General features: G+C 38.1%; 1 protein-coding gene across 1 annotated transcript in view; it reads right to left on the reverse strand.

Moving 5' to 3' along the window:
* Positions 1–1,420: 1,420 nt before the first annotated feature.
* The window catches only part of KCNMB2 (potassium calcium-activated channel subfamily M regulatory beta subunit 2), a 31,683-nt gene continuing 5,480 nt past the window's right edge, over positions 1,421–27,623 (reverse strand). The window contains exons 2-4 of the mRNA XM_021692599.1: positions 17,463–17,633; positions 14,655–14,850; positions 1,421–1,705 (exon numbers count right to left, since the gene is read on the reverse strand). Of these exons, the coding sequence (XP_021548274.1) occupies positions 1,421–1,705; positions 14,655–14,850; positions 17,463–17,633 (652 nt within the window). The remainder of the gene's footprint in view (positions 1,706–14,654; positions 14,851–17,462; positions 17,634–27,623) is intronic.

Raw genomic sequence — 27,623 nt, forward strand, 5'->3', positions numbered from 1 at the left:
ACTTTCCACTTCATCAGATTAGTATCACCATGCATTCCACAAATACGTTTTGTAAAATTTCCCAATATCTAGAAAACTTTGATACTATGTTATAAAAGGGTACTTAAATATAGATGAGAAAGATAGATGTTTGTCTTCTCGTTTTGATATTGATGTTAAATAAAAGATGGAATGTTTTTGTTTAAAACCAATCCCTCATTCTGCACCCACCTCCCCACCCCCGCATCCAACACAATAAGTAAAGGGCAATGTGAACAAAGTCTTCCTTTAGATCTGTTATTCATTTTAAGTGTGTGTTAGGAAAAAGGTCTACTCTGGGTATAAAATCTAGCAACAAAAAAGAGAATTGTAAATAGAAAAATAAAACATGTAGAGGAGACAAATATTCTGTGCACACAGATTTAAAATCCCAATGGGGAACACTTGTCAGAAAGAGAGACTACACACACTCATTAATTTAAAAATAAGTTCCCAAAGAGTAACATTCCAATATGTTAATTTGCCACAATAGATTTATCCATTGAAATCAGTCCACCAGTCTTGACCAGCAAGTAGGATCTTAATTTTACCATCTAACAGCTCAATTGAAATAGAATAAAGATTTTCACATAAATATCTTAGTGACATAGACTTCCCTGGTTGACAATGGTAAATTTACTCAACGTTCAGTCAATTCACAGGTAATGAAACTCTTTGTTAAGTGTTATCTCCTCACACAGTAGCAGGGTCTTAAATGGAAAAGGGTTCTGTTCATTTTCTATTTAAATCACAGGAAGAGATTATAGAATTGGATAATGAAAACAGCTTATTTTTTGGAAATCAGTTAAAAAATCTGAAGTTATGAATAGAAAATAATAAAAGAGAAATAACTGTCTGGATTTCCCCCCTTCTTTACAGTGATATGGTAGAAATATAAGGAAAATGCTTGACATCCTTTAGTTAGGAAATCTGGTCCCTTTACTTGCTTACAGGGCTCAGTTTTGAGTAAGAAAAGAAAGAATATTTTTGGCTGCAGCTTTAGTAAACAATGAATGATGAAAAATATTGCAGAAATGTCTTCAAGAGATCAGACAATTGAGAACACAGACTTTATCACTTTGATATTGTCTACATTCCTCCACAAAGCTTGGCAAATGAATAACTGAGCCCGATTTTGGTGGAACGAGACAAGGAAGTACTAGTTCCAGCATCAAAACAAGCTTATGAAAACAACCAACCAACACAAAACAGTTATTTCTTCTCCTGAATAATAAAGACATCATGTTTGCATATAGGACAGCTTTTGCATTATTGCTCTATGTATAAGAATATACTGAGGAACTCATAACAGACTGCACATTACAAACTTAAGGTTCTTTGGTGAAGAATGAAAGAAAACAGTATTTGAGCTTTAAAGAAAATGATCTCATCCATTTTGCTTTTATCTATTGATCCGTTGGATCCTCTCACAGAGCAGGGAGAGGTACTGTGTGAGTTTCACCATGGCAACGATCACCACGCCCCCAGCCATCATGCAAGTTGGCCAGAACAGTGAATGGAACAGCACGTTGGAACTGTAGAGTTTGGTTAGGATGACACTCTTCTGGTTTCCTTCTGGGTCAGAATAGCAGGAGAAGTGTTGATACTTCCTGAAGTTTTCCATGACGACATTCACCAGGGACATGGATTCTTCAAAACTTTTTCCACACTTAGGTATATAGGAGCACTGTGGAAAACGAGATAAACTGTCACCAGAAGATACTTTCTTTGTGCATATCTGATACTAGGAGGAGATGGGATATTGAGGTCAACTTAATGATCTGTGAAATAACCATGATGGTTATTCTTTTCATATTCAAACCAGTGTCTCCAGAAACCCCAAGACCTCACATAGTAATAAAAACAATGTTTGTAGCTGTCTGACCCAGATGTACCTAAATAGTTCACTCATGTATAGTTTAATTGTTGATTAGAATTGGATGACTCCAGTGGATTCTTTTTACCATAGCTGAGCATGGTGAGTTTTAATTATTCCCTATTGAACCTACTTTAACATGGAATCAGAGTGTCAATCTTTCTGTCTTTTATCTATCCACAGCAGTCCCTGTAATATCAGAAGCTACCAGGTCTCTCAGGGAAAGTAGTTTGTTTTTCTCTTTTTGGCTTGGCTTAATTTATTCAGCCAAGGCAGCTTGGTCACCTTGCTACTGTAGTGAAGGAAATAGCTATACCTCCAGTGAGTTTCTGAAAAAGAATCCTGGAAAGTACAGAAATACTGAATAGTTAAAGAGCTGTGATGAATTGTTGGTGCCCAGTTAGTGTGGCAAAGTAACTTTTTCCATAAACCAAGGAAAAATAAAACAGAACCAAATGAATTTACTTTTCAACCATCATTCATCTGAAAATTTACACTATCTTTTCTTTGATCTTTTCCCTCTCTTATCTTTCTTGTTATAGCTTTTCTACATGTCTCTCCTTTCTTCCTACATACTTATGTCCTTGGATTTCTTTCTTTGTATCTCATTTCCTTCCTTGCCCTGCCCTGACTCCTCACCTCACTATATTTTCCCCTCTGTTCCTTCTTCCTATCCTTTCTCCTTTCCCTGCCCTCTCTTTTCTAGCTACAGAAGGAAGTAAAGAATTTTGAGTTTTTATTATTTATTGCATATACTTTTTACAATTTTTATTTATTTATTTATTTACATATTTGTTTTAGGGGTACAGGTCTGTGATTCATCAATCTTACACAATTCCGAGTGCTCCCCATAGCACATACCCTCCCCAATGTCCATCACCCAGCCATCCCATCCCTCCTACCCCCCTCCACTCCAGCAACCCTCAGTTTGTTTCCTGAGATTAGGAGTCTCTTATGGTTTGTCTCCCTCTCTGGTTTCATAGGGGAAGGGAGGGAAAAATGCATATACTTTTGAACACACTTTTTTCCTAATTTAAAAAGCAGTCTTTAAGTATATGAAATCTCTATGACCCTTTTCCCTTGGTCTGTAAATGGGCAGTGACAAAACTGATTTTTTGAAAAAGTTAGGAAGAAAGTGATTTAAGTCACTTTTCAGGGAGATGTGTGAGTCCTAAACTAACTCTTACCTCTCTTTATAATTGCCTCCTAACAGGAAAAAAAAAAAAAATCCGTGCCTATAATTACACACATTATCAAATGGTTAATTTAACTGATTTACCTGAATTGGTTTGTGACAAGATCACAGCTAATCTATATAATGTTTTGGTGTAAATTAGAAAACTATGCCCCCTCTTTAGAACACTATTATTTTCTGTTGAAAATTGTCATAATACACTGATTTTATGAAAAAAAACCTACTTTTTTTACTGCTGTTACCAATTTATAAGTCATGCTTACAAATATTCACATCTATGACTTTTACCATGTGACTGGTACCCCCAAGGTTGTGCAGTGCACAGCTCCCACAACTGTATGTAGAGACACAAATGAGGTGGGCTAATGTTGAACTTTGAGGTACATTGATGGAAGCTTTGGGGGTAGGATCCTGGAAGATCTATAGATTTCACAGGTAGAAAATATAAAAGAAATGGAATGAGTTTTGCTAATGGAGTATGTTTGGATTACTCTTTTCTCTCACTTTATTACTGGGCACGCAGGAACCTAGCTTTGTTTATAATGCTGTAATCATTGGATTCTTTGACTCTAAACAGCAGGAAGATTCTTATTTAGTTAAGAATGGAGGTTGAGCATGCTGGTATTTATGGTAAACCAGGCTTAAAGTAATGTTCTCATAGCAGGGCTGGTTGACACCTTCAAATTTAATCAGCTAAGAAGAAATGTGAGTACACTCATAAATATGAGTACAGCAGAGAGCTGGTGCTAGCACGACATTAAGGGTCTGAAATTATTTCCAAAAAAGCAGAATTTCTCAGTGAGTTACAACCTAGTATAAAATTAGCCTATGACTCCATGAAACAAATTTTCTACCAGTTGGATGTCTTTGAATCAAAAGGGTTTAAGGCAGGATGGAGATATCTACCTTGATCATTTTTTTCCTTCTTCAAAGCTGCCTCATGTCTTTACAGTTTTTAAAAATGTTACCTGAAGCAAAGCATTAAAAAAAAATCACAGATAAGCCATTTGTGGTTGAATTTGAACAGAACCAATTTAGATTACAAATGCTCAGACTTCTGTATATTTTTGTGCCAAGACAGTTTATAGTAGTAGTTCCCATGGCTAACAGGACTAAGTTATTGAAGTGATCTCAATAAAAATGGCATTCCATTAAAAATGGAGTTTTTTCTTTTCTTATGCTCTTGTGAATTGGTCTGGCTTTTAAATTTTTTTTTTTTTTAAAGAAATGTTTGTCAGTCAAATGACAATAATTCTGTCACTAAATAAGATTCTTCCAAGTAAAATGAGATATAAGGTACTTTTGAGACCATCTATCAAGGTTGCAGTACAGGTTTAATGCTGCTTATTAAAGTTTCAAGCCTTCAGGGTCTCAAATGTGTGTATTTGGAATGGCCAGATAAGGCACGTTCCATACATGATCGGACTGACTCTTCCATATGTCAATCATTCATTTACTTTTATTATTGATGGGTCCTTCTCTTGTCATTACTAATGCATGAGATAGTATAATGAGCCCAAGTTGTGTTATCTAGATCTGGTTACTACGTTTCTGTAGGCAATTTACTTTGCTCCTCAGAATCAACTTCTTTATCTACATAAAGGGGTTAACAGAGACTTCCAGACAGGGTTTGTGTGAAGATTAAATGATGACTATGCATAAAGCCTCAATAAATTTTCACCTACATATTTTCTTACTGGAGTCTCACATTGTCCATATGATCTTCTAAAGCCTTTGACCAAGTGCCACATATTAAACTCTGAAACCTCTAAGGAGGGCGAAATTATTAGTTATGTGGTGTTCACAGGGGCAGTCCTGTTCAATGGCTCTTATCTTATGTTCCTAGCTTTTGTGTCCCAGGAGATTTGACATTTTGCTGAATCCTGTACTAGGATTCTAGGTTTCTTTCTCTATGGCTCAAACTATAGCCATGTGTATGTTCTTGAGGCTGGTATGAATTTGGGGTGAAGATTTAATGATCTCATGATTTTATCACATGCTTGGTGGATAATTTTATGTGATTGATTTAGAATACACAGAATGCATTTAAACAAATGGAAACTTTACTATCTATGCTTACTTGGAAAATGTAATGTAGACTGAAAAGATAAAAATCCCAGCATTTTAGATCATACTTTTTTTGGTGGGAGGTGTGGGATAGGAAAGATTTAACTTTTAGATTCTTAGTGATATATAACATAAAGGAACATAAGAGTAATCATTTTATATACACAAGACACTTAAGTACTAATCAAAGTATGTTAATATATACATATTTTTTTCCCATGGCCTTGGGTTATTCTTTCTTTTGTGCTTTAACATATGGAAATAGAAACCTTGCAAACCTCTGAGGCAGCCATTCAATGGAAGATTTAGTTTCACATCTCTCTTCTTAATCCAGAGTTTTGTTAATAAACCTTATTGCTTTCCCAAATCCCTTAAATTCTCCTTAGTATTAAAACCCATAGAGCTCGCCCACAGGTATGACCTTTCCTCTCCCAGCTGAAGAAACCCAGCTCGTGGCAACTTCTTTTGTTCCCCTCCAGGGCAATGAAGGTCCAGCAACTGTATCTTTTCTACAATTCTTTGAAAAAGTGACTGAAACTTTTCTTAGTCTAATTTCCAGAATCTTACACATCAATAGAGTTATTTTTATTCTGATGATGGACAGAAGTTTTGAGAAACTACCTGTTGGGCTTTGCTTAGACATGCTTTGCTGCACATGTGAAGCAAATAGTGACAGGCCTTCACCCTAAAAATAAAAGATGTGTGGAGAAGTGGGGGCAGGGGAATGGGGATGGTTTGGCTGAATAACCTCATAGGTCAGCCTTTTTTTTTTTTTTTATGATGGTAGAAAATGAACTATCAATTCTCAGCATCATCTCAAGGGAAGGGTTTATTTTTCACTTGTTCTTTTATAAAAAGAGAAGGGGTTTATTTTCAGAGAGGGGTTAGAAATTTAATGAAATCTAATCAATGTTGATTGTCTCTAATGTGTCAGGTAGCATACTAGACAGAGCCATCAAAAGCAGAAACAATACAAGATAGGTCATTAGAAAGAAACAGGAAGATATTACAAAACAAGGATAGGGTGACACAATGGGACCAGGAATGAAGCTAAAAAGGTTTTGAGTAAAGATATACCCTTCGCAGAGGTGGGCTCAGAACTTGTTAGTAGCCCGAGCATCCTAAGCCCACCATGACCATGGGGTAAAAACAAAAAAATTGCTCACGTGAAACAGACATATTCTTGGTTCTAAAGTCAGATGGACATCTTTCTAGTGTAGAGATCAGCAGCTGGAAGCCTTGGGTTACTCTGGTCCCCACGTGTATTTTGAACTTTCGAGTTGTTTTTTTTTGGGTATCAGTAATGGGCAGAAGAGGTGAGAGAGTAAATTCAGATGTTCCTTTCTTTCCCTTTTGAGACTTCTTGTTTCTTATCATCACTTCTAGAACAGCGAATCCCACAAAATTTGGTTTAGATTTGTTTAGTTTGCACTTCTAGTGTCTGTTTGACTTTGGCAAGTGGAACTCTGAAATGTTTGGGAGAGGAAAACAGAATTCACACTCTGCTATGCACAAACATTTATTTCAGTATTGAGACACAGATCCCTCCCAAGAGACGTGTTCCTTTTCTGTGTTTCCCAGAGCTTTCACCTTTGTTACGACATTTCTGCTTGATTTAGAGTAGAGAAGAATTTAAAAGGACCTAGGAAATCTACTAACTAAATAAAAGCCACCTGGAGCCTTGAGATTACTTAATACCCAGATGGCTAAACCATGGAGGCCAATCACTCCCGGGTCATGATGTATGCAATTAGGCCTAAAGTAAGTCACATACCTCTTCTGACCTTGCCCTTTGCCATGGTCCTCTTTCTCGGCAATTGGAAAGGAGCAGATTCCTTCTCCATGCGTTTCTTCTTGATGCTTAGTGCAGGCTTCTTTGGGGCACACTCTTCCTTTCATTTCCGCACAAAGGTGCCCTGGGCTGTCCCAGAATTTAGTTTTGGGAGCAATGACTAAACTTTGTCAATCATAAAAGTATTTCCGAATCTCTGGCCCATAGGTAGTTTCAGCAAATGTCTAATAGATACCCTTCAATTTAAAATGCTAATTATGGGAATTTCATATATCACATTTTCGGGCATGTTTCCCCCCACCCCCTTCCCCTTTAAGGGTGCACTTCTATCTGTTTAGTATCTATTCTGTGTAAACTCGTGCTGAATACACATCCCTGCCTTCCCTATGGATCACAGATAATTCTATTCCTTGTGCAATGGCCTTTTGATCCTAAGCAGCTCTTGGGATATGATGGAATGGCATGGATTCTCACCTGTTCACTAAAATATGCCATCCAAGGATAAATATTTCATAGAATTAGATTTTTCATCTTTTCAAGAGGATGCTCTAATGTTTTTCTCTTTAAGAGATAGCAGGATGAGATGAAGAGACTTAGATTTTTATTCAGACCTAATTAGTTAGTGAATGTGTGACTTTGGGAAAATTATTTCATTTTCTGAGCTTAGCTACATTATTGCAAAAAGTGGAGATAATAGTGGTACCTAATATGTGGGATTGCTACTGTAATTAAATAAGTGAGTTAATGTAAAATATTTAATATGATACAATGCCTGGCACATTGTAAACTCTTGACAAAATTTGACTATTATTTTAGGAGTGTGGTTTTAGTCAGGATTAAATGAGATGATTTTTATAAAGTTTTTACCCGAGTGCTGGGGACACAGTATATAGAAGACACTTGATAAATGTTTGATCCTTTTATTTCTTACCTAGATTTTCAACTTCCTTCCATTTCTTTCCTTTAACCCTTACCCTATCAATGCAATGCAGAGGAATTAAGCGCTTCCAAGCTTTGCTTAGGATTTTGGGATCTCACAACATCCAAACTCAAAGCTAAATGAAATCTAGAGCAGTGGTTCTGCCACTGTCTGGAGACATTTTTAGTTGTCACAGTTGGAGGGAGGATGATGCTAGACATCTAGTGGGTAGAGGCCAGGGATGCCGTTAGATATCCTACATTGTACAGGGCAGAACCCACCCTCATAGAACAACAAAGAATTATCCCACCAAGATATTGGTAGTGCCAAGGTTGAGAAACCCTGGTCTAGATATGCATATTCTCTGCATTTAGGAAACCCAGAAGGCTTCCAGAATGGGTGACGAAGAGAGGGACGGTGGAGAGTTTGGAGTTGCAAATACTTGGCTAATTTATAGAACTTATTCTCCACCAAAAATAGCTATCTTCCCCATGACAATTATCTATAAAATAGAATAGAATAGAATAGAATAGAATAGAATAGAATAGAATAGAATAGAATATGGTACTATCCCGCATACCAAAGAATGGATGTGATATTTGTTCTTTGTCCCTGTTTCTGGAACAGAGGTCCTAAAACCCTTGAAATTTCCTAAGTGATAAGAGCTATAAAGGTGTCTTTTGTTAGGTTAATAAGGTTACTTTGGGATGACACTTAAGGATGGGGCTGGCTACCAGGAGAACCCCCCATGTGATTAGAGGGTTAGAACTCTCAGTCTTAATCCCCTGACCTCCTGGGAGAAGGGATGGAGATTGAATCGCTTGCCAATGGCTAATGGTTTAATCACTCATGCCTATATAATGTAGCCTCCATTAAAGACTGATAGAACAGGGTTAGGAGAGCTTCCAGGTTGGAGAGCGCGGGGAGACCTGGAGAGAGTGGCATGCTTGGAGGGGGCTCTGTGCTCCTCCCTGTATTTAGCCCTATATGGCTCTTCCATCTGGCTGTTCCTGAGTTGTACCATTTTAAAATAAGCTGGGACTCTAATAAGCAAAATGTGTCTCTGAGTCTGTGAGCGACTCTAGCAAATTAATAGAGTTTAAGGAGGGGGCTGCTGGAACTCTGATAAGCTCTGATGAGCCTGGCATCTGAACTCCAGGTGGGGGTAGTCTTGTGGGACAGAGCTCTTAACATGTACAGTGTAATGCTATCTCTGGGTAGATAGTATCAGATTTGAGTTGAATTGTAGGACACCCAGCTTGATGGTGTGAGAAACACCCCCTCTTCCTGCCCCACACACATTGGAATTGCGTTCAGAACCCCTTTAATGGATATATTTTCTTGTCTTATACCAAACTTAATTTTAAATCCACTCTCAGACCAGATAGTCATGTTTTGAGAATCCCTGGTAGGCAGAATAGGTTTTAAACTCCCAAGGGAGATCAGCATTGAAGAATTTAACAACCATAGTGAATTAATTCTCAGCCACTGTTTATGATTCCTCTGATGGAGGAATCATAATCCTTGCGGCCCTGAGAGGCAGGGGCCCTTGAGCCCACTTGCAGCTCCCTGGAACGCTCAGCCAATTGCTCTACAAGAGCATGCCCGCTTATCAGCTTAAGCAGCTCCAGTTGTAATGTCGACAAGAGCTGGGCACTGGGTTTAAAGGTTGAAAAAGAAAGAGTATATGAGAGAGTGTGAAAAATTAAAAATAAAATTCTTTTGGATCTTTTCTACAAAGATACAGACAGCTTGACTGTTTCTTTTGCCTCCTGTTTTCTCAGATCAAACTTGGTCAGTAATGCCTTATGTATCTCAGTAAAACTCTGCCCATTTCTTGGTAACTCTGGGGAAGACTGTTATTTTTAGTGAGCTGGGAGGAGGGTAACAGGAAGGAGGGATCCACATAGAGATTATTTTTATGTTTTCCTCAGGAATATCCTGAATATTCCTCATATTGCATGAAGACTGTGCTTTAATGTCCTTCAGATGTGGAAGTAACTATATTTTTAATACATATATTTCTTTCTTTTATTTTTTATTTTTTAAAATTTAAATTCAATTAGCCAACCTATAGTACATCCCTTGTTTTAGATGTAGCATTCAACAGTCTGTCAGTTGTATATAACACCCTGTACTCATTGCATCATGTGCTCTCCTTAATGCCCATCACCCAGTTACCTCCCCTCTAACAACCCTCAGTTTGTTTCCTATAGTTAAGAGTCTCTCATGGTTTGTCTGCCTCTCTGATGACTTCCCATTCAGTTTTCCCTATGGTCCTCTGCCTTGTTTCTTATATTCCACATATGAGTGAATCCATATGATAATTGTCTTTCTCTGATTGACTTACTACATATATTTCTGATTAAAGACAGAGGACGGCTATCCAGGTATGAAGAACTGTGGGGCCAGGAAGGTGAGCCTCCTTTGATGCCACCTTTTCCTTGGGAGTATATGCTGATTCTAGAAGGGGGCTGAGAGTTTAGAAAACTGAATGGCATTTTGGACAGCCTTGCAGAGCTGGGGGCAGGAACCATCATTGAGGGCCTATCAGATAGGGAGCCTGATGACCCCCCATTCACTTTGTGTTGGGACCCTAAGGACTGCATCCTAGGAATAATGGCAACCTGAAGTAGACAGATCCTCAAAGGGACTTCAGTTCAGACTTGTATATCTCAAGTTTATGAAGTCAGAATGAGGTGATCACATATGGCTCATACACTCAGGAAACTGGCAGAAGCAAGTGGGAGTACTTTTTGGAAAAGATGACATGATGACCTCATCCTAGGCTTAAAATTATTTTTATAAATGATTTTGCAAATATGATACCTAATAAAAAATAACCAGACATTACAAGACAAACATGAAAATGAACAGGAGAAGAAAATCAAACAGCATGGGTACATAGCAGCCTTGGATATTGAAGTCCTCAAGATAAACTTTAAAATAACTGTAATTTTACTTTTTATGTTGAAGGACTTAAGAGACAAAAATGAGGCTATTTCAGAAAACCGGAAATGGCAAAACAGACTCCGATGGATATTCTCAAAATGAAAAAGACAGTACGAGAAATTAAGAATGCAATGGTGGGGGTTAAAAGTAGGTTTGTCAGAGCTGAGGAATGAATTACAATTAGAAGCTAGGTTAGAATGCAGAATGAAGCACAGAGAAATTAAAAAGAGGGAGAGTAAGTACACAGGAGATACAAAGAGAAAGCTCAGCATAGGGCCAGTTGGAGTGCAAAAAGGAGAAACAGAAGTGAATCGGAGCAGAGATCATATTTGTCCAAATACTGACTGAGAACTTTCCAAAATTGATGAAGAACATCAAAGAACACCAAAGGAAGCCCTGGGAACACCAAGTAGGCAAATAAAAATAAATGTATACTCTGCCACATAACAGTTAAACCATGGAAAACCAAATCAAATGATCTTTAAAATAAACCAAGATTACCTTCGAAGAAGCAGCAATTAGCTGAGAGCCGATTTCTAAATAGTAATAAAGCTTGCCGGAAGATAATGGAATGTATCTGAGGTGCAGAAACAAAGTACCAGCTAAGTTAGAATTTTATGTTCAGTAGATGTATCCTTCAAGTAATAATGTCTGCATGAACTTAGAGTATCTATTGGATAAAATGGCAATAATATGTAAGTTGAGAAGATAATAAGTAGGAGTGAAGATGTTTTAATGTCCTTAAGTAGTCAAGATTGCAAGTTGTAATCTCTAGGCTAAACCCTAAAAGAATGGTAATACAACAGATAACTTCCAAGAAAAAAAAAAAGGGGGAATGGGATTATAAAAATAATCTAGTGAGGAAAGGGTGGTCTTTTCATAAGCGGACGTGGGCAAATGGCTGTCCACAAGAGAAAAAAAAGAAACCCAGAAACTAGACTCCTGCATAAAAATCAGTTCCACTCTAAATGTACTCTAAATGTGAAAGGAGATCGTACTCTAAATGTGGAAGGAGAAATAATAACGTTTCTAGAAGATAATTTAGGAGAGCGACTTTGTGAACTCAGGACAGGTAAAGACTTTTTAAACAGGACAACGAAATGCCAGAAAAACCAACCAACCAACCGAACAAAAAACCCCAAAACCAAAAACCAACCAACCAAACAAAAAAACCCCCAAAAATCAACAACAAAAAAGCTCCCTCCCCAAACCCAAACATCAAAACAACCACCACCACCTCCACAACAGCAAAAACAGATTGACAAAATTTGACTATATTAAAATTAGAAAGTTCTTTCATTCAAAGACATCATTAAGGGAGTGAAAAGGCCACAGAATGAGAGAAGATATTTGCAACACATATAACCAACAGAGGCTCATAACTAGATATAAAAATTCCTACAATGAATATGAAGAAGAAACAATCTGACAGAAAAATGGACAAGGGACTAGAACAGAGATTGCACAAAAGAGATATCCAAATGGCCAATAAATAAATGAAAAGGCAGTTGGCAACATTAGTCATCAGAATCCCAAGGAGATACCACTACATTAGCTAAAATTAAAATTACAGGTGATACCAAGTGTTGGTAAGGATTTGAAACAATAAAAACTCTCTTATCTTTAGGGTTGGTGGGAATTTGGAAAACCGTTTGGTATTATCTACTAAACTTTCTCAGATAGGTGTACCCTGTGATCTAGATATTTCATTCCCAGGTTTATACCAGACAGAAATGTGTATGCTTATACATCAAGAGACATATACAAGAATATTCATGGCACAATTATTTGCAGTAGCCCCAAAATGTACATGACTGAAAATGTCCATCAACAGTAGAATGAATAAATAAATTGACACATTCATACAATGGGACATGATACAGTAATGAAAATGAATGTGATAACACCAAGTGGAAGGGCTCTAGCAAACGTTAAGTGTTATGTGAAAGAAGCCAGACACAAAGGGAAATATTCTGTGTAATTCCATTTATATAATATTTAAAAACCAGACAAAACTAAAAGATGATGTTTAAGGATATATGCTTAGGGGACGACACTACGAAGAAAAATACAAAAAAAAAGTAATTGCCATATTGTCAGGACAGTTGTTATCTTTGGCATGGGACAGAGCCTGTAGTTACTGGGAGGGGGCATGAGGGATATTTTTGTGGTGCAGGAAATGTTTTACTTCTTTACTTTCGTGGTGGTCTCTATAATAAATGCTTGAGCTGCACACCCTTTCATTTCTTGCATGTTTCAGTAGGTGTGTTATAATTCATGGTTAAAAGCAAGGTAATGTGGCAAATAAACCAAACGATGAACTAGTATCATGCTGACAGCAGACAGATACAGGTCCTAAATTTTTAACTGAGCCTTCCTATGGTAGGTTCACTCCCTGTTTATAGCCTAAATAATGCATTCACAGGGCTGTAGTGATAAAATGTCAAAATGAGGAAATGGAAATTTGTCCTACTTTTGGATGCCTCTTCACCTTTGGCCAATTTCCAATTCCACAGAGATCTGAGAGTTTTATAGGCATTCACCATTACAGGTCAGCTTTGATTTAAAGATCTGACTTGAGGGAAGATCTTGAAAAACAAACACTTGTGGGAGAGCTAAGCTTTATATATTTGCAGAACAGGGTTAGGATTGGTATTATTTGTGGCTGCCACAAACCAAAGGAAATCAGAGCAGACATTTTCAAAAGACAGACTCTGAAATATTCATTATGTTCAGTCCTCAGAGATACCGGCAAGGATTTTTTAAAGTTACTGTGACCAAAAGGCAAGGTGGATTTTCTTACTTTGTGTCAATATATCACAAAGCAAATCCTATGTTCTAGCATCTAATTTACAAACCACTGCATTTTTTCCCATACATATGTATCATTTAGGTGCTGATAATTGTGATGAAAATAAGTTTTTACAGGAAAGAGTGGGGTTCATGAGGGTTGTATCCTAGTAATGAGGGCCAACTGTCCTACTGGAGAGTAGCATCAGGTTCTCTTGGCATATCTAAATTGCTATCATAAATCCAAAGCTCAATATATTTAACTTAAAATTGATAATAGCAGGTGGGTTCTGTTGACACTTTACTGGTGATCCCAGACCTTATAAATGCAAGTGTTATGTAGAGCTTTCATACAATACACATTTGTTGAGCATCTACCCCATAGATTTGAATATATCAGTGCTGGAAAATTCAGCCTCTATGAACATAATATATAAAAAGAAAGAAACACAAACACACACACTATGACCATGGATTGAAGGGTCCCCCTGTGCAGGCACTGTGGTCTGCTCCATACCTTACATACACAGCCCTGATCCTCAAAATGACCTTGCAAAGATGTTAGAGAAAAGGAAGTTGAAGCTCAGAGAGGTTAAGTTACATCCCTATGGCCACAGCACAAAGTGACAATGACTGTGGGAAAGGAAAATACTGTTTTACTCCAGTGCTCTCAGATATATGATGAATACCTGTTTTTTTTTTTTTTTTTTCTGGCTTGTATGACTTGGACTAAGCTGCACATTTGCTTTGAAAGACTCAGTCTATTTGTGTTTAAATGATAGGATGTTTACTCTTCTAGATGAAAATAAAGGGTAAATCTGCACTACCACAAAATGGAGGAATGATTTGTCTGCAACATGCACAGAAAATAAATGTCTCCCAGGCAAGAGTCAAATAGTTCTGTGAAGGGATGAGGCAGGGCCTGCTTCTCAGTGGTATTTTCCTTTGAAATGCTGGCACAGAGGAACTTCAGAGGGAGATGGGCTTAGCGTGGGAGCTCTGTGGGAGGTGACCGAAATGTGGTGTGTGTGCGCCACGCTCTTACCTTCTGATTGATTTTCATGGTCTCTTCAGTGTGGTAGAGAAGGAGCTTTTCACCGGAAGAAGTCAGGTTAACGTATACCTGGAGGCAGGGGTACTGAGAGAGTTTCCAGCAGTCCGGACCACAGCTGAAGGAGCAATTAAATGTTTCTGTGATGGACGCATTCACCAAGGTGCATTGAGACTCCTCGGTCCACACGCTACAGAGAAAGGGGAGAGGGAACAAACACAGGCCTGGATACTAAGAACGAGGAAGGTGTCATCAGAGGGGATCGTCTGTTGACTCCTTAACCTGAAGAATCTTTTCCAGATCTATCATACAATCTGTTTGTTAAAGTTTACACCTTTGAATAGAGTAGCTTTAGGCCAACTGCAATATAAACATGAATAAACTTTGCCTGCCACTTGAAAACGTTTCCAGTGACTTCTGTCAGACATACTATAATATCCAGTGCTTGGTTTAAGTTAGGTTCTTACTTCCTTCTCACATTCACTGGTAAGCATAAGGCATCTTTTATATCGCAACCTGTATTCACCCTGAGCTCTACCTTGTAAGCAGCTTCCTGCCACACACCAGGCCTCACTTGTTATGTCTGCCCAGTTGGTAGGCAGTGAAGGTGTAAGGGAGAAAGGGAAGGGAAGATGACAAAGGGGTGGAGGGGCTTGACATATAACTTGACAGACAGAAGGACTGTGATATATTTCTTTTCTTTTTCTTTTTTTTTTTTAAAAGATTTTATTTATTCTACAGAGAGAGAGAGACAGTGAGAACAAGAACACAAGCAAGGGGAGCAGGAGAGGGAGAAGCAGGCTTCCCGTGGAGCAGGGAGCCCGATGTGGGGCTCGATCCCAGGACCGGGATCATGACCTGAGCCGAAGGCAGACACTTAACGCCTGAGCCACCCAGGCACCCTCTGTGATGTATTTCTTTACGGTCTTTCTAATAAGGGAGAAAAGAGAACTCTACCCTTTTATTGTACCCAAAGCAATCACTTGTGGCATCTGTCTTCACCCTACTTGGTGCTTTATATACATTTCCCAAACTTTGTAAGGTGGGTTAATTTTTTTAAAAGGTGAAGGTCAGAGAAATCAGGAAACAGGTAAGGGCACACAGCTAGTAAGTGATGGAAACGGTGATTCTACCCACTCCTGTATTTCTCGAAGACCCGGGCTCATTCCATGGCTCTGTGTTGCCTCCCTTTGAACACAGTGGCAAAGAGACCCTTCTATGGAGATAATGGGTTCATGTCAGTGCCCTAGGAACCTCTATTAGAAAGATCACAAAAAGGAAAAAAACCCTCCAGCTGCCCATTGGTTAGTTTTTCATTCCAAAATACTTATAATTTTATGATCAGGGATAATATTTGTGATTAAGAAGTAACACACTGGCAATCAGTTTTACTTCTGGGTATAAGCTGATTACCATAATGATCAGAAAACAGCACATTTTCTTTGCAGATTAATACCCCCTCCTTTGGCTGGACATGTGTTGACTTCCCTTTTCACGTCCGACTTCATGCCAGGCCAGGATACTAGCCCTTGCCCCCTCCGGTGTGGCAAGTTGTATTTTCCTAGGGCATGGATGGTCAGGTTTTGCTTATACAAAGGGGAACAAAGTCTCAGATGGTTCTAAGCAGGTGTGAAGATCTGAAGGCGGTTTGGGGATCAGTGAGCACTCAGGCCTGAGGCGTCAGCGTTTTCCCTGAGAAGGAGCACAGCTGAAGACATCAGAGCCACAGCACAGAGCAGCCACAAAAGGGGAAGATGACGCCTTAATTTTAGCAAATTACTGTATTTCTGCTACATTTTGCTTCTAAAACGAAAGTATTAATTTAGGTAGAGAAATGAATGCCACAAAATCGCTTGATTCTCTTTCAGAGCGAAATCTCAATTTTTCATTGGAAAGGGCCTTGTTTCTTTAAGCTGAGCCACTGTGAGACTTTCCCCATTAGTTACAGCAATGCCAGGCTGCCCTGTGCTCAAAGCATCCAATTTATGGACAACAGTTAGCTAGAGAGGCTGTGGGGATTTATCACGCGGCTTACTCAGGGGGAAGTACACTTGCTGTTTCAGTATTTAATGGCCTCCCTATCTATTTAGTAAACCTAGGGCAAATATTAAAATAAAAAGGGTTCAAACTCTGTTATTGTTATAAGTTGATGCATAGCAGTGTTTCTCAGCCTTGACAGCACATTAGGATCACTGGGGGGAACTTTGAAAGATACTGGTAACTGGGTCCCACTACAGACCATTAAATCTGACCTTCTGGGGGCGATGGTGGGGGTGCTGGGCATCAGTGTTTTTTAAAGTTTCTCAGAAAATATAAATGTGCAGTTGAGAACTACCGAAGTGTGGGGTGATGAAGAGGGGCGTGGGCTAGAAAAGGAACGATGGTGGAGAGCAAAGGTGTGAAGAGGCAAGAATAGGGACTCTGGAATGAGTGGGATGTGGGTTTGAATCTTATCTCTGCCATATGCTATCATGTGGTATCAGGCAAATTATAACTATCTTGAGCCTCAGTTTGGCCATTTTTACAATGAGTGTATTCATATTGAACGTCCCTTATAAAGTATTCATGAGCATTAAGCAAGTCATGTCTGGAAAGTCCCTGCACATAGTAGGCAGCCTATACACAGAACTATTCTTATCATTATTATTTAATAACATTATTAAAAATATTACGTGCCAGGCACTGTTCAAAGTACTTATTGGGAAAGAAGGTGAGGAAGAGGACCTTAGGGCTGATAAGCTATGGGAGAGGAAGGAGAAGGGGAAGACCAACAACCGTGTCCCAACAACCCAAAGGCATTACCTCTGCATGTATGAGCGCAGGAGTGTGATTCCCAGCAGAAAGTACATCATGATGGAGCAGACCATCATGGCCAGTCCCAGGAGAATGGCCCGGTCCTCTCCTGCCTTCAGTGCTGTGACAGTTTTCCTTTTGTCCAGGAGGTCATGGTCCCTGATTTTTTGGTAAATATTTCTGAGGTTGAAAATAATACAGTCTTACATGAAATTCACAGTTAATCAGCACACCCCTAAAGAGTGGGTAAGTCTCTGCCCATGCCTTCCTAGGGTAGAGGGGCCTAGAGGAGCCCTCCAAACCTACCTGAATGCAGTCAGATCCCAGCATGTGACTGACAATTGCCTCCCAACACACACGTGTACACACCAACCTTGAGCAGAAAAAATCACCCTTCTTTACTTGGGGCCCATGTCTAATTGGAAATGCTTTTTCCTTCTCTTAAATCTAAAGAAAGAAAGCACTCCCTTCACCTCTTAAAATACTGCTTTGGATTTGCCATTTAACCTCCAGCTGGTCATCATTGATCTTTTTATACTCTCTGAATACCTAATGGAGCATTAATTCAAATAAATGGCAGTAGACATCAGAAATCTATCAACTTAATACCTTATTTCCCTTCAGTAGTAATAGACAGAAGTTATTTTGGTTAATATTTTTCTCAAGCTTAAGGTTGCTTAGGGCTCTGTTGACTTGAGATTTATAAGCAATGTGAAAATGTGGAGTGGTGACCCAGTCTTTTTTTTTTTTTATAGATATAAAACACTTGATGGAGTTTCAAAAAATGCCAGTCAGGGCCAGACTCCATAACTTTGGATAGTTTTATTAGTACTTTTGTTTTTTATTTTAGAGCAGAAACTTAGGGTAAGAAAGAACATGAGATTGGACCAAACTGGCTCCTGAGTTCAAAACCCGACTTCCCACTTACTACCTGTGTGATCAATGCAAGCTCCTCAGTCTTTCTGATTCCCAGTTTCCCGCAAAGTGGGAATAATGTTTAACTGCATAGCAATGGTTAAATGAGATGACCTAAGTAAATTATCCAGAAGAATGACTGACATGAAGCATTTAACAAGTGCTCCCATTGGAAAATGGGGTGGGGGGCTACAGCTCCATGACAGGAGCATCAAAATATCCTAAAATTGCTACAATCTTCCAAAGAATTTCTAAATGACAGAATGGCAGGGAAATGAATAATGTAGAAAGCTTATGAGTGGAAGACTGGATCTGAAACAAGATCTGGAGGAGAAGACAGAAAAGAAGAAGTTGCTGGGGTGCTGGATGCTTGGAGAGATAAGTGAGAAGTGTGGGATTCGGTAAAACAGATGACCAGGGAAGGAGCAGCTCAGGCTCCTTTAGTTTCTATTTTGAGAAGGGAGCTTTGGAGTACAGGGGTTCAGGAGTAGGGGAGCTGCTGGCCTTATTTAGGGCCTGGGAACAGAGAGAAAGACAAATAGAAAGCTGAAAATGGAGGAAGAAACTCTTATACCCCAACATACACAAGAATAACCAGATTTTCCTTTAAAATTTTTATCACTAGTCATTCTTGTTGCTTGGAAAAGAAACCAGAGTAAAATCCAGAAAGGAACTTTGCAGGGGAGGGAAGAGATGCCTGTTATTTGTACAATTGTGTATATATTCAGGGCTTCTATTTTGCTTTGTGCTCCAGGATGGCCTTACTGATATTTATGGTTTGCATGCCATTCTGGTTGGCTAGTTCATTCTGGGCTGGCTGTTAGATATTTTGATTCCCTGTAGAAGTGTGAGAACATGTATGGACTTAATATTTATTTCCAAAAGGTTATAGGGTATTTATTAATCTAGTTATTAGAGTGTAAAATTAACCAATTAGCTTATTATTTAAAGTTCTCTTCATGAGGTAGTTTATACAAATCTACTGTTTCCTTGAAGAGTGGGCCCATTGTAGTAGGAGAATCATAGCTAAATAGAAGCCATCTTTCTGTGGTCATGTTCTTCCTACCTTCCCCCTCTTCTCACTCTCTATGCTCATTATCTTCAATGCCAGAAGTCCTGAGAGTCCGTATCTTCCACTATTCTCCAGCTCCCAAGCCTAATTCCTCCAGACTAGCTGCTCTGCTCTGTTTTTGACTTCCATAGGCTGGCCACCACCTGCCCACTAAGTTTTTCCATTTGTTTCCTGAGATTTCCTTTGGAAAATGAAAGATTTATATCAAAGCTCTTTAAACTTGACTCCTTCTTAACTTGAATTAAAAAAAAAATCTGTGCCCATTAGCTGCCAAAGCCAGTAGTAGGCAGGAAGAGACGGGCTCAGCCTCTGAGTGACTTCAAAGAGCTGTTGTAATGTGATGTCACTAGGCTATTATTTATCAAAATGTATTTAATTCTGATGGCTGCTTCTGAGATTTGCATTTCCTGCAGATGGAATCCAGCAAAGGAAAACAGCAGTCTCACAGTTCCAGAGGATTAGGCTGTCACTCCACATCACTTATGTCAGTCCATACCCATGAAAGATGCAGTGTAATCAGTCAGTTATGTCACCAGGACAAGAAGCATATAAAAATGATTCAAATGAGCAATTTAAAAACAAATCACAATCTGGAAATGGTTAACAAATGTTCTTCATATGCTCTGAAATTGTAGAGAAGAAGGAAAATGATTGGTTTCCACACAGGCCAAAATGTATCAAGGAAATCAGAATATTACTCAGCAAAAATAAAGTGGATGAGTTGGGTGGGCCATACCCATGAAATTCATCAATAAATTATTATTGAATTCATGGATAAATTAAGGAATGAATGGTTTGGGAGAACAAAGAGCTCAGTTTAAGTCCATACACTTATCTTGAGTGCTGATAGCCTCTAGTTCCTGGGGATATGGCCCCTGCCCAAGACAGACATGAAAATAAATATCAACATAGGGTAGTGAATTCAATGATGGAGCAATTCACAGAGTGAGTACAAAAGAGGAGTAATTTTCCTCTAGCCTGAGAGAGCAGGACAGGAAGCAATGAGGCATTAAGGTTAGGGAAGGCTTCCTGGAGGTAATGCCTTAAGCAGAATCTTTAAAATTGAATCAGAGTTAACCAAATGAGACAGGGACTCAAGGGGATTTCAGACAGAAGGAATCACATGAACAAAGGGATGAAGATTTGCAACTGTTTGGTGACTGTCAGAAACTACAGACATTTTCATATTACTGGGATGAGTGTGGGGCCAGGGAAATGGGACAGATGAGTTTGGAAAAGTGGTAGGTCATGAAGGATTTTGGAAGTCATTCTAAAGAGCTTGGCTTTTATCCTGTAGTTAACAGAAAGCTGTCAGAGTGACATAATCAGAACTGAGTTTCAGAATGATCACTCTGGCTGCAGTGTGGAGATTAGATTAGAAATGGAGCAAGACAAATCAGAAAGAATTAGGAAATTTTTACTGTAGTGTTGGCAGAGGATGATGAGACCTCGATATAGGATTGAGGTAGGATAGATGGAGAGAAAGGGATATATGGAGAAATATGTGGAGATAAAACTTTAGGGTTTGGTAATTGATAGAATGTAGAGGATGATGAGGAAGTCAGAAGGATGTAGTTTAAATTTATGCCCAAGTACTTGGCTTGGATCACTGGGGAAATGGTCAAAAGTGTTAAAACTGGGATTCTTATGTCCTTACTCTTCAGGGTTTCCAAGAAAGGACTTTTGCTGCTCTGGCTAAGAAGGGAGAGGCTGATGGTGCCTTTATACATTCTTGCCCTCACAAGCATAGTGTCCTAAGCTCAGGTGGAGGAGTGACTAATTTGATTGGTGAGATGGGCCAGAGCCTGACAGTCAAGGGGCCAGGTCTATCTTTTGGGTGAGTTTGAATATCATCATTCATGTATGGCACAATTTTTAAAAAATCCTTTTGGACTTGTCTTTGTTCAGGCCTGGTATGCCTTGGCCTTCCGTTCTCCAGGTAGTAAGCCCTAGTTGGCGAAGGCAGTATTCACAGCCTGAGGCTCATGGTTAGTTAGGTGGGCCCTTTCACGCCAAGCTGTCTTCAGTGCTATATTTCAGGCTTTATACTAGGAAAGCTTGTACTTTGGGAGTTACTGTGCCACTACTAACACAGCTGGTATTTTCTCTCTCTTTGGTCTTTGCATTTATTCTCTATGAATCTACCTGAAAGGGGGCAGGGGAAGACATAAGGGAATGAAGGCCAGTATCGTTCAATGAAGTAGAGGTCTCAGGAGGAAAAGTTTGAGGCATGGCTATAAATTTGGTTTTGAATATGAGAGATGTCCAACAATAGGTAAAGAGCATGAATTTGGATTTATAAGTTTGATGCAGATCTAGCCTTGGTATGTTCCAGAAAAGCAGTATGTTTGAGCTCTGTCGAGACAGTCTTGGCTTCATGGTGAACTATGAATCAATATGGTGGATATAAGTCAACATTTATAGATGGTGACAGGAACAAATAGTAGATATGTACAGTCTTTACTACATGTACAGGAAGCATTCTGTCCAAATCCTTTTGGTGAATGGGAGTTATTAATAAATGTACAAGGCAAATCCAAGTATAACAAAATATCTTGCATAGAAACGGATTTTCAATTGTCCAATAAAGCTTTTTTTCCCAAGCAAATTTGGCACAATACAATTTTATTTCGAACTCCATATCTGGATAGCTTCTTAAAGTTTGATATTAGGACTCAGTCTATAGTTCATAAACCAATTATTTATGAGATTATGTGATAACAAACATGGCTAGAAAGAGTAAAGTGTGTAAGATTTTTCTCCTTATTCTTCCCTATTTAAATTCGGATTCCCCTGGTAGTTAGCCTGCTGGGAAAAAAATATTCAGATTAAGGCAGGGTAAGGGTTATTTATTAATTCAAGATTCCCCTGGTAGTTAGCCTGCTGGGAAAAAAAATATTCGAGGTTAAGGCAGGGTAAAGGTTATTTATTAATTCATTTGTTTATTTGTCAATATTTTAAAATCCTCATAAGATGAAACACATCATGCTGAGTTCTGGGGATACAAAATGAGTAAGACATGTCCTGAGGGGGCTGGGTGAGAGACCAGTGAAATTGATTTGAGAGAAGAAAAGGGAAGCAAATCAATGTTCTGGGGCCATTTGCCAAAAGATCAGTTACTGAATAGCTAATTCACCAAGAGCCGGTTTGCTGAAGGATCACTTTGCTAAATGAATAGTTTGCCTACTTTATTACACTTAACATAGACTTATTTTAAGGAGTATTGTCTTAAGTATAGTAAATGAATATGCATGCCTTTTTGTTATGGATATTGTAAGAACACATTCAATCAAAAAGTAAATTTTTCTTATGAATATATATTTTTTAGCAGCATTGTAAGATTTGACTTTTTTTTCAAAGCTAAGCTTCCTAGGGAGACTGAGTCTCTTTTTAAATATATTCTTATGAATACATTCACAGATATATCTTTCTTGACTATGTGTGCGAATATATTCTTCTAATAGTTATAACAAAAATTTAGTGTTTCCTTTGGGAGAATTTCAGTTTACACCTATTTTTTTCAAAACTTTTTTAGAATCATTTGCTGTTTTCCTAACATTTTAGCATCATTGAGATTCTTATGGAAAATTTCATACTAATTTGATAGATTTGTCAATTTTATCAATTAACCAAAATTTGTTTCTTTTAACTATTCATAAGGTTATGGTAATTAATTTTGGACAGGAATTTTAACAGCTTTTTGAAGATTCTGTGAAGTTTCATTTGAAAAGTTTTTTTTGTCCTTATAACATCATCTTACAAAATGTTTAAGTTGTCTCTGCTCTGGTCCTGCTATTACAACAGGAGAGGTCTGGGTAAGAATGGTGGGACCCTCTGCTGGGGGAAAGTTGAAGAAGTTGAACTGTGTGTAATGTGCAGTTTGGCAACATGCTAACCCATAGAACTATGTACGGTTACAATGATCATATTGAGTTTCTGGTACATAGCTAAATTTGAGAAATTCATTGAAATAATTGGCTTTTTTTTTTTTTTTTTTTTGTATAATGGCTTCAGGCAAATTGACTATCACTGTGTTGGGTATTCCTTGAACTGGGCATTCAACAGATTGGTGGTAGTAAACTGTCCCAGGGCTATGCTTTATAATCAGGAAGGTGGTGTAGAAGTGTGCCAATGAAGGCTATAACTTGATTTCAGCAGCAATGATTAAGGGTCCTATAACAGACTGAAGTGAGTTTTTGATGAGCAAACAATTGAGAAAGAGAAGGGTATCAGGCAGAATGTGAGAGATTAGTAGTTGAGTGTGGTTGGATTCTAGGATTTGGTGGGCGGGGGAGGCAGGCAACAAGCTGGTTACATACGCAGGGGCCAGAGGTAAGGGACCTTGTGTGTGTTCTGAAGTTAGAAGAACCATTAGAAGAATTTAAGGAATGAAATGATATGATTACATTTGTATTTTAGAAAGATCACTCATGTTAGTGTGGCTGGTTGTTTAAAAAAGTTTATGTCTGGAGGTAGGGAGAGGCTGATTCTGAAACTCTTCCCATGTTTCAGGTGTTTGATAAAAAGGAGTGGAAAAAAAGGAGTAGCAGAGGAGATGAAAGTTTAGATCCAAGCATCATTTGTGTCCAGAATAAGTAACACTGTGTGTTTTAATGAGATTCTCTCCTCAGAGAAACAAAAGACACCAAGAGTGCTAGAACACAGAGAGGGCAGGAAGATAGGTCCAGAGCTGTGAGAGGACCTGGGGAGGGTGTGGAAAAGAGAAGTAGAGAGGATATGAATAAAAGTAAAGAATTCTGTATATCTGAAGTTACTTGGGGGAGATGCTTCAGAAACTCATACGTAATAATTAACATACTGAATATTTATATTTACGTCGTTTTTGCCTAATGAATACTGAGCTGCTTAAGAATTAGAGCCAGACCACATTCATCTTTGTAGGCTCAGTCTCTTGCATTTATTAGGGTCACAAAATATGTTCCTTTTATGTGGGCTAGAAATGACTACAATATGCTTAGGTTGTGAGGTAGCCAGCATAAGGAGGCTAAATGGCCAATAGAAACCGAATAAATCAGAGAACCATGGCTAGAACAGGCTCCTGGCTTTTTTTTTTCCTATCAGTGCCCATTGGACTCTACCATCAACAAATTTAATATTCTTTCCAGAAAAACTTCAAGCTTTCCAGGCATTACTAGCTCTCATTTCTAGACTTCAAGGAAAAGTGTCTTCTGTTAGATCTTACGAGAGTGAATCTGTGGGGCAGTGGATTGCTGAGTGCCACCTGAGCTGAAATGAGCAGAGTTGCTATATATTTCTGTTCCAGGAACACTAAACCCGCTATCTCACATGGCAGACTGGGAGTGGCATTGATTAAAACAGCCATTGTTCTGCCTTCTGTCCACGAAAGACTTCCAAAGACTTTTTGAGATGTGCTTCTTCATACGTATGTCCTCTTCTATTAGTTCCAGATTTCATGTTTTTTTCCCTTGAGCTAGGAGGTGTATTTTTATGCAGTCCATTTTGATTAATTGAATTATTATTCTGTTTCCAATCTTTTAAAGTATACATTCCATTGGGTGAAATGTGCTTTGAGTTTTGGGAACAAATGACAGTCACTTTTAATATAGTCATTAATACGAAAGGTTTTGTCCATGAACCTAATGTTATTGTGAGCTTATTAATCCACAGGACTTCCCAGGAAATCTTGTAAGATTATTTTATGAATAATAGACAAAAGATGAGAGCAAAATTATAGAAACAAAAGTAGGAGTTATTTCTTTTTAGTCCTGCCTTTAACTTACCAGATCACACAATTTCCCAGTGATATCTTATTTTTTAATTCTTATTTAGTTTTTACCTGATCTACTAGCATATTGGAATTGATAAAAAGTCCTTAGTGAAAAATATAGAAGGAAAGAGAAAATTATGTGAATCATTTAGATAAATTAAGGTATCCTTATAAACTAAAGCACCTTTGAGAAGTATTACCTTTATGTTGACCACATTATTTGGCTCTATTGCAATAATGTTATAAAAATAAATAACAACAATAACAAAAAATAACTAGAATGACAACACCCAAAGAACAAAGAATCCAATCAAGAAATGGGCAGAAGACATGAACAGACATTTTTCCAAAGAAGACATCCAAATGGCCAACAGACACATGAAAAAGTGCTCAATATCACTCGGCATCAGGGAAATCCAAGTCAAAACCTCAATGAGATACCACCTCACACCAGTCAGAATGGCTAAAATTAACAAGTCAGGAAACGACAGATGTTGGCGGGGATGCGGAGAAAGGGGAACCCTCCTACACTGTTGGTGGGAATGCAAGCTGGTGCAGCCACTCTGGAAGACAGTATGGAGGTTCCTCAAAAAGTTGAAAATAGAGCTACCATATGATCCAGCAATTGCACTACTGGGTATTTACCCCAAAGATACAAAAGTAGGGATCCGAAAGGGTACGTGCACCCCGATGTTTATAGCAGCAATGTCCACAATAGCCAAACTGTGGAAAGAGCCAAGATGTCCATCGACAGATGAATGGATAAAGAAGATGTGGTATATATATACAATGGAATATTATGCAGCCATCAAAAGGAACGAGATCTTGCCATTTGCAACGACGTGGATGGAACTGGAGGGTATTATGCTGAGCGACATAAGTCAAACAGAGAAAGACATGTATCATATGATCTCACTGATATGAGGAATTCTTAATTGCAGGAAACAAACTGAGGGTTGCTGGAGTGCGGGGTGGGGTGGGAGGGATGGGGTGACTGGGTGATAGACACTGGGGAGGGTATGTGCTCTGGTAAGCGCTGTGAATTGTGCAAGACTGTTGAATCTCAGATCTGTACCTCTGAAACAAATAATGCAATATATGTTAAGAAAAAAAAAAAAGAAGAAGAAGAAGAAGGTAGCAGGAGGGGAAGAATGAAGCGGGGGAAATCGGAGGGGTAGACGAACCATGAGAGACGATGGACTCTGAAAAACAAACTGAGGGTTCTAGAGGGGAGGGGAGTGGGAGGATGGGTTAGCCTGGTGGTGGATATTGAGGAGGGCACATTCTGCATGGAGCACTGGGTGTTATGCACAAACAATGAATCATGGAACACTACATCTAAAACTAATGATGTAATGTATGGGGGTTAACATAAGAATAAAAAAAAATAACTAGAATGGCTCTATATATGGAAATAAAAATCAAGTTCCAAAGAACTCATGGGTCATAGAATAAAATGTGATAATTTAATCTATTAAGGACTTAATGATAATAAAAACACTGTAGAGTGACTAATGGGATGTGACTAAACCAATACATAGTTAGAAATGTATAATATTAAATGCTTGTATTAGATAATAAAGGGGCCTGAAAATTAATATGCTAGGCATCTAACTTAGGGAGTTATAAAAAGATTAAGAGAATATATTAAAAGAAAATATAAGAGGGAAATAATAAGTAATAAAAGATAAATTATATTAAAGGATCAATGAATTCAAAATTAATTTTTTGAAAAGACTAATGAAATAGACAAATCTCTGACAAGACTGATCAAGAATAAAATAGAGAAGGGACAAAAAAATATTAAGAATTAAAAAACCATAGATACATACAGCATGGATTAGAAAGATAATAGAGGATATTTAAAGCAACTTTATAGCAAGACATTGAAAACTCTGAAATACATAATTTATTGAAATATACAGCAAATTCTTACAAATATATAGCTTACTGAAATTGATTCAGAAATAAGTAGAAAATCTAAACAGTTCTAAATTATTAAAAAATAGAATCATAAATTTAAAATATCCTCATAATGGAAATACCAGGCTCTGATGTTTTATAGGTGAGTTCTACCCATATCATACAAATCATTCTGCAGTATAGAAGAAGATGGAATGTTATACAACCTATTTATGAGGTTAGCAAATTTTGATGCCCAAAGCAAATCAGACAACACAAAAAGGAGAATTATGGACCAATTTCATTCATAAACATAAATGCAAAAATTTAAAAAACAAGTTGGCTTACTAAATCTAGCAATACATAAAAGTGAAAACACATTGTGATCAATTTGGGGCTATCCCAGGAATATAATGTTGGTCATCATTTGAGTATCTATTAATGTTACATATTATATAAACATATTAAAGGGTTACCATTATACGAAGAGAAACATATTTGATAATACTTAACATCCATTCATGATGAAAAC

This window comes from Neomonachus schauinslandi, chromosome 1, assembly GCF_002201575.2.
Source record: "Neomonachus schauinslandi chromosome 1, ASM220157v2, whole genome shotgun sequence".
In the NCBI taxonomy this organism is placed as follows: Eukaryota; Metazoa; Chordata; class Mammalia; order Carnivora; family Phocidae; genus Neomonachus; species Neomonachus schauinslandi.